The 7,824-nt window shown below is 35.7% G+C and overlaps 1 protein-coding gene across 1 annotated transcript in view; it reads right to left on the bottom strand.

The window, feature by feature from the left end:
- Nucleotides 1-864: 864 nt before the first annotated feature.
- The window catches only part of Ywhaz (tyrosine 3-monooxygenase/tryptophan 5-monooxygenase activation protein zeta), a 28,898-nt gene continuing 21,938 nt past the window's right edge, over nucleotides 865-7,824 (bottom strand). Inside the window, exons 3-6 of the mRNA XM_010619543.3 lie at nucleotides 6,313-6,436; nucleotides 5,651-5,814; nucleotides 5,475-5,570; nucleotides 865-3,038 (exon numbers count right to left, since the gene is read on the bottom strand). Of these exons, the coding sequence (XP_010617845.1) occupies nucleotides 2,979-3,038; nucleotides 5,475-5,570; nucleotides 5,651-5,814; nucleotides 6,313-6,436 (444 nt within the window). The 3' untranslated portion in view covers nucleotides 865-2,978. The remainder of the gene's footprint in view (nucleotides 3,039-5,474; nucleotides 5,571-5,650; nucleotides 5,815-6,312; nucleotides 6,437-7,824) is intronic.

Raw genomic sequence — 7,824 nt, 5'->3', positions numbered from 1 at the left:
TCTGGATCTTCCCTTACAGGAATGTATGACAACTCAAATTAAGTGTTTTCACAATGAAAGTTATATGCTGCCACTCTGATGTCTCCAAAATCTTGGATCTGCACGGAGACCTTACACATGTTTAGACATCACCATTGAGTTTCCAATGTTTCACCCCAGTCGAGATCTAAGAACAAGTCAGACTGCAGTTTCCAAGTCTGCCTTCACAAAGGCCATGGAGGAAGTGGTGACTACTTTGTAAGAAAACAGGAAAACAGATGGAACCCTGTAATTAAGTCACTGGACATACTCTTAATTCTTTTATACCCCACTTCCCACGATCTTTCCAGGTTGAAGGAAATCAGAGCCACAGGAAACCTGCTCCATACTCCAAAGGGCATCTCAAATGGTCTCTATTTTTAAAAAATAATTCCAACAACTTCACATACATAAAACACACTGCTGGAGTCTCCGATCTACTGACACTATTTTATCAGATTGGTAACAGACATAAAACCTTGCTTTGGGAAATTTTTCATGTTGGAAATTACCTTTTAGCTACCAGACATTCCTACGTAGAAAACACTAAGTAGCTAATTAAACTAATTATGTTTAAAACTAAATATTTTAACACTATTTCAAGAACCAAACTAGTTTAGTAGATGCCTAACGAATATAAACAACTAACAGGCAAACATGACCAGTTTCAGATTTTATTTATGATTTACTCAGATGAGAACCCATCTGTAACTATAAAAGCAATTTCACCTCCATGGCCTGGGATCTGGAGAAATCAATAGGATAAAGTATTAGAGCTATGAAGCAAGATTCACTGTTACCCCAAATATATGAGATCTTTCCTCCTGGAAATAAAGACCCCAAGACCTCCATTGCACTTTTATTTGAATGCCAATATTTGGGACAATTGTCCAAAAGGGCCGGTATTTCCCCATTTAATTTTGAGATAGTAAAAGAAACAACAAAACAGTGTTTGGGTTTTGTTACCCACCCTTATCATCAAGACTCACTGCCTCCCATCATCAATATTTATTGAGCATTTACAGTGTACTAGGCACAATAGAACATACAGAAAACATTGTCCCTGCTCTTGAGGAGCTTACATTCTAAAAGGAAAAAAAAATACACCTCTTTTAAAATGGCATTTTTGTTTGGTGTTTTCTGTAAAGTACTGAGGAAATATTCTGTAGGGTGAGCTTTGGGTATAACTTAGCCCCATCATTATTTAGAGAAGAGAGAAAGAGAAAGGATTTTAAAAGCAGACAATGACAGACTATCAGGATAGGGGAGGGTTTACAGGGAGTTAAACACAATCTCATCAACTAAGCAGAGATGTGCTGAAGTGAAGAGGATGGGGGCAGTAGTCTGTGGGATGCAAGCAAAGGAAGCAGGTATCTTAGACATCGAGTGGAGCCAGAAAGATCATGCGGCCTTTTCCCAAGCACATGGCCACCAAAGAGGAACGGTTGGTGACAAGACAGAAGGCTAAAAAAGGTAATCTTGTGCACCTGACAAAGAGAATAAAGGATTAAAATTGAAGGCAAGCTATAAAGAGTATCAAGAAATTCTTAAAAACCAAAAGTGATCTGGAAGCACAAGACGTACAGTTAATGCTACCCAATATCATGATGGGCCAAGAACATTGTGGCTTCCTAAGTTAGAAAATGCCATATACCAAAATTTTAAACGGAACACATTAATTTTTTTCCAATCTCCCCCTCCATCATAAAATAAAATTTTTTTCATTTCAATTATTTTTTTAGGGGGGAGAGGGGAGACATGGGACATGGTTGAGAATGGTAGTTATATTACTAGTATTTTTGTTACGATAAAGTTTGCCTTTAGACTTGGAAAAAGCCCATTAGCTGCCAAGAGGGAAGAAGAAATAAATTTCCAAGAACGTACAATTTCCTTCAGAGAAGTTTCAAAACCAAAAGGCTAATTTACATGAAAAGCTGTAGAGAAAGTAGTTGAAAAGTCCATTCATAAAACTTTTATTCCACTTACATGAACTTAATACATATGTTCTTAACAATTATGCTCAGATTGTTCATGAAAATTTCTTAAAGACATTAAACAAAGCTAGCCATCATCTCAAGTTATTTCCCTGTTAACTATTTTTACAGCACATGCATGTTAGGCAAGTATCAAAAAAAAAAAGAAAAAAAAATCACCAAAGCAAAAAACCTAAAAAAGTTAAATACATGGGTTTTTTGTTTGTTTACTGCTACACTTGATATACATGAAGTAATGAATACCAAGCAATTCATTTTTACTGCATCTTTACTTTTACATTTGTTCTTAGGTTGCCTAAAACATTTAAATACAAATAAAATGTGTAGCAAAAATAATGAAAGCAAACAGCAGGTAACTTTACAAATAATGGAATGTGAACCGTTTCTGCCCTTATCCAGAGTAAATGGGTAGCAACTTTGTCTGAAGAACACCCCGCAGCTGCGGTCACAGGAGCGTGCTGAGACTGCTTACTCCCCGGAAACACGGGGCTCCACATGAGACCCACGGGTATGTGTTTCTACCACAGCCTCAGAGGTGCTCCAAACCTTAAAGTACCCACAATAACTACACCTGTGTCTGGAACCAATGATCCCTTTTATTCCCCACCAGGACAGACCAATATGTAGGCAGTTTTCTTTGCTTAGACATGGAAGCAGTTTCAACACTGGCCCCTGTGAAGCCACAATGTACCAAAAGTACAATGCCAAACATTTGTAACTTGTATAAAAATTCCACTTCCCCATATTGGCCATCTCAAGATGAAAACAGATAACTCCCTAAATATTAACTGGCTCTACTCCCCTAATATTAAACATAAAACCACATGGGAAATATAGAAATTCAAATAGAAGTAACATAAACCTGTCATAAACCGTAAACAAAAAAACTATTTGTGGGACAGCATGGATGACAAATGGTCTACTGTGTAAATTTTAGAATGAGGCAGACAAAAGTTGGAAGGCCAGTTAATTTTCCCCTCCTTCGCCTGCTTCAGCTTCATCTCCCTGGGTATCCGATGTCCACAACTAGTAAAAGAAGAAAAGGTTTTCAGCATGTTTCAGTTTGAAAAAACAAAACAAAACAAAACAAAACAACAACAACAATGCCAACAAACTTCTATATGTATGCCAAGGTCTCAGGATATAACCACGTGTTTTAACTAGAAAAACATTCTTAGAAATACAGCACTACTGAAAATACCTTAATACATTTATTTTTTCCCTAATCAGCTTGTAAGCATGGTGAATATATGATACAGTTGTCAGATAAAGGAAACATTCAATTACTCATATATAGGAAGGACGTGAAGGCAAACTAGAAAAAACATGGAAGCATTAAAAAAACACCAACATATCAATAACTACTAGAAAATCAGATGCTCAGAGAAGCCTGGATATGAGATGGATATACCATTTGAGTGCAATTCAAGCAGAACTGTCTAATTCTGCCCTTACAAGAACTACTAAGGCTGATGTTTCTTTCCTTGGAAAGCTTACACCGATTTCTGTGTAAAACAAAATCCTTACTGCATGAAAGTCAGCATCTGTCTTCTGAGCTAAAATGAAAATTCAGCTTTTCTGACATCTCAAACCTAGATAAACATATCTTTGTCTATTTGGACAAAATAAATACTCAACAGAATAGCCAGAACAAGGGGTGAGGATACAGCTCAGTGGCTCCACCACCTGCCTCACAAGTACAAAGACCCAAGTTCGATCCCTGGTACCAAAACAAAACAAAACAAACAACTTTTTGGCTGTTGGTAACTTCACAAGTAAGCCAGGGGTATTTAGAATAGCCAGAACAAAATATTCTGAGATAAAAATGAAGTTGTTTCACAGTGTGATAGGATTATGGATTGTTACTTTTTAATCAATGTTGCAATATTTCAACAGGTTAAAAAATAACTTCAAAAACCTGCTTCACATTCTTAACCATTCTAATTTTAAGATTTTATTAAAGGACTGATTCAAGATGATCTTAACATTTAGATGACTTACCACAAAAAGGAGGGACTTCTACCTAATTGTATTTTTCTACTTCTCACATAATGTGTATTACTTCCACTTAATTAACAAAATGAAACTGTCTCTCATGTCTCTTTCTAGTTTTAACCTCCAAGGACTTTTGAAGTTTTACGTAAACACTAAAAACTTCATGCAAGATAGTTCTTTCTCAGGTAATGTGTTGATTATCTAAGTTAACCAGGTTTAGACTTGGTATATACTAGGCTAGGTTTTGGTCAAGTTTCTTTACTTGACAAATGATCAAATTAATCTAAGATGATTACAGCTAATACTAAGGTCCAGCGAAGACATACAGTAAAAAGATTCAGAATGGGAATCTTTGGTTTTCTCACTAAAGTCTTCATGCTATACTGACATCAAAATTCAGCTCATGCAGGTTATTACATTAGGCTCTCTCCATAGTGGAGAGAATACAGTAACTAAATCTGAAGTTCCATCCATCTTTTAAAATGTTATCTCACCACTTCAAAACAGAAAAGTAGTATTCTTAAAATTATTTAACAAATTGAGGCACTGCTTTCATTTGACACAAAATTAATTCATTTGGGTAAGGGATGTAGCTCAGAGCTCTTGACTAGTAAGTATGCTCAAGGCCCTGGGTTCAATGAACCCTATAGAATGATAGTCACCAAAACAAACAGCCCAAGAGCTCACTAGATTACAATGTCTCATTTCTACCTACCTGACACAGCAGGTGCTTGATAGTTTTTTCACCTAAGCCTTAAAACTTACTTAAAAAAGAAACCACTAAATTTGATTTAGATTCAAATTTTTATTAAGAAGCATTAAGGAATTAGTTTAATTTTGCCATTCTTTTAAAAATCTGGAGTATATATCAAGGACATTCATGACTTCTCAAAAATAAGACTGCACAAGCTGGAGACCTGGCTCAGCAGCACTGTGCCAGCCCCGCAAACACAAGGTCCTGAGTTCAATCTCTGGCTCAAAAAAGCAAACAACAACAACAACAACAACAAAAAGACTACACATAATTGTTTCTGCTTGGATTCTGTAGAGTATCGGAAAAATTTAAAATTTTCAGACATTAACTATATCTACACAAATGTAGAGGCAACTCAATGTACAAGCCCTCCATTTTTGAAGGAATTTAAGTACAGCCTCAGTTTTCTTTTGGCACTAAATTGTTCTGTGACTAAAACACGGTATGAAAAATAAATGGCTTTTTGTCACTGAAAATCCAAAATGATGGATCGTAAAATTATTTTGAAAATTCAAAATTTCAAAATAAATCTGTAACTAATGAAAGCATTTAGTGCTCAAGTCACGCTTTCTATATTTTCCTCCATGTAGTTTTAATAGATGGTATATAATTTTTAGTAGATGGTATAAAATTTATCGAAGTCCAGAAATATTCCCTGTAGCAAAAACATTACAATGCTTTCAGCCACATTAATGATGCTAGTAAGTACTTACTGTCAAGTTGTCTCTCAGTAATTGCATTATTAGCGTGCTGTCCTTGTATGACTCTTCACTTAATGTATCAAGTTCAGCAATGGCTTCATCAAAAGCCTGTGATTTAAAAAAATATTTATTTTAGTGTTCAATTAATAAGATCGCTAAAATTTCCATGTAGCAAGTGAGATACATACTGTCTTTGCCAGAGAACAGGCTTTCTCTGGAGAGTTCAGAATCTCGTAATAGAAGACGGAGAAGTTAAGGGCCAGACCCAATCTGATAGGATGTGTTGGTTGCATTTCCTTTTTGCTGATTTCAAAAGCTTCTTGGTATGCTTGTTGTGACTGGTCCACAATCCCTGAATAAGAAAACACACCCCAATACAATGAGTTAGTCTGCACTTCACCTTTATTCCTGAAACCAAACCTTTTGTTTAATACCCTATGTACCTGCCCTCTGAAATATAAGCCACAACATCCTCAACTAAAGAAAGAAAGAAAAAAAGTATCTCCTGGATCACCACGGTAGCCACTGGTTAATACCTAGACAAAAAGAACTTTGTAATCCTATTATTGTTACGTTTTTAATAAGTAGTTTACACTGCTACTCAGTTATGCTATGTCCAGTTTCTTAAAATTGTGAGGAAACATACAAAACTTGTCAGAAAGAAGACATTTTAGAAAACCAGTATTAGGCAGTAGACATACATAACCTCATGCAGGACCCACAAAAAGAGCACCACTACTTGTCATTCAGTACTCTAAGCAGTTAAAAAAACAAAACAAAACAAAAAGACTATTTCCATACAACAATATTTTATAAGGTTCAGCCAACAGGGTTAAAACAAGCAACGTACCTTTCTTGTCATCACCAGCAGCAACCTCAGCCAAGTAACGGTAGTAGTCTCCTTTCATTTTCAAATAAAAGACTTTGCTCTCTGCTTGTGAAGCATTGGGGATTAAGAATTTTTCCAAAAGAGACTTAGGAAGAAAAGAAATAGATATAATAAGCATAAAACATTTAAAAAAGTAAACACATTTCTTAAACACATACTATAGACTATGTTCTAAAGCTTTTAAACTCAGTCACTGCCAATAACATAATTGAAGATGCAATACTCATGAACTTGTGACTTAAAAAGTTAGCAGAATGCTGGGCCTGGCATGGTGGTGCACTCCTGTAATCCCAACACTCAGGAGGCTCAGGGAGAAGGGAGGCCGAGGGAGGAAGCTTGCTGCAGGTTCAAGGCCAACCCGGATTACACAATAAGTTTAAGGCTAGCCTGAACTACACAGTGAAACCCGTGCCTCAAAAAACCAGTTAGCAAAATGCTTTTGGCAGCAATTCTTAAAATTTGAAATTAGTATTCAGTTTGTTATTTAAGGATGATACAAATGAATATAAGTCCCCACAGTTTACTCACATGCTGGTTTCAGAATGTTAAACAAGATAGTTCATATTTAATAAGGAACATTTATCAATGAATGGGCAAACCCTCCATTTAAAAGTACTGTAAAAAGAACACACAAGATGAAACTTCTGGGACTCTAGAGGAATAAGTGAAGCAAAAACCAATACAATCAACCCATGCCAGAGGAATCTGAACAAAATGAACTTCACTTTCAAGAACACAGCTAGAACAATTCATCAATAGGTAAAATACTTCAAAACAAAAGCTTAATTTTTCAAGACAATGAAAGGATTATGAAATCTATAGATGTGAAGAGCAGTCCTCTAATTTCATCAAAATGATTTTTACCTAGTAAGATATGCTTGCAAATCAAACAGGTAAAACTAAAATGTCATGCTATAGTTTTGTTTAAAGCTATTAAGAATTTAAGCTAATCTGCCTTCTAATATACTAGAAATTACCTTCTACAACTGATAAGGCATACAGTCATATTGGGGAGAGACAGCTCAATAAACTGTTTTCTTTTCAGTTAAAGAGAAGAAAAACAGCAGCAGCAAAATTAAACAACCATATAAAAAAATCCAGTATTACTATAGCTAGCATATTCTGGGAGTCAAGAATAAAGTCTATTTTCAACTGGACTGAGCTTCAGATAATTCTTACAAGGAAAAAAAATATCTAATTCCTGGTTTGTAATTTAGGAAGCAGTTACTCTCATTAGCTTCTATTATTTATTATGGCCATAAGAATATATAATAATTAAGAATAAAACACTTAAAATGTTAAATTTTAAAGCTACACCAGAAAGCCGGGCGTGGTGGCGCATGCCTGTAGTCCCAGCATTCAGGAGGCTGAAGCAGGAGAATCGCTCTGAGTGTGAGACCAGCCTGGGCTACATACTGAGTTCCAGGTCAGTCTCAACTATACAGTGAGAACCTGTCTCAAAAAACCAAAAAA

This window comes from Fukomys damarensis, unplaced genomic scaffold (assembly GCF_012274545.1).
Source record: "Fukomys damarensis isolate Sample0158 unplaced genomic scaffold, DMR_v1.0_HiC HiC_scaffold_5, whole genome shotgun sequence".
Taxonomy (NCBI): Eukaryota; Metazoa; Chordata; class Mammalia; order Rodentia; family Bathyergidae; genus Fukomys; species Fukomys damarensis.
Note: the sequence above shows the minus strand (reverse complement) of the source record. Positions and strands in the feature narration are given on the sequence as shown.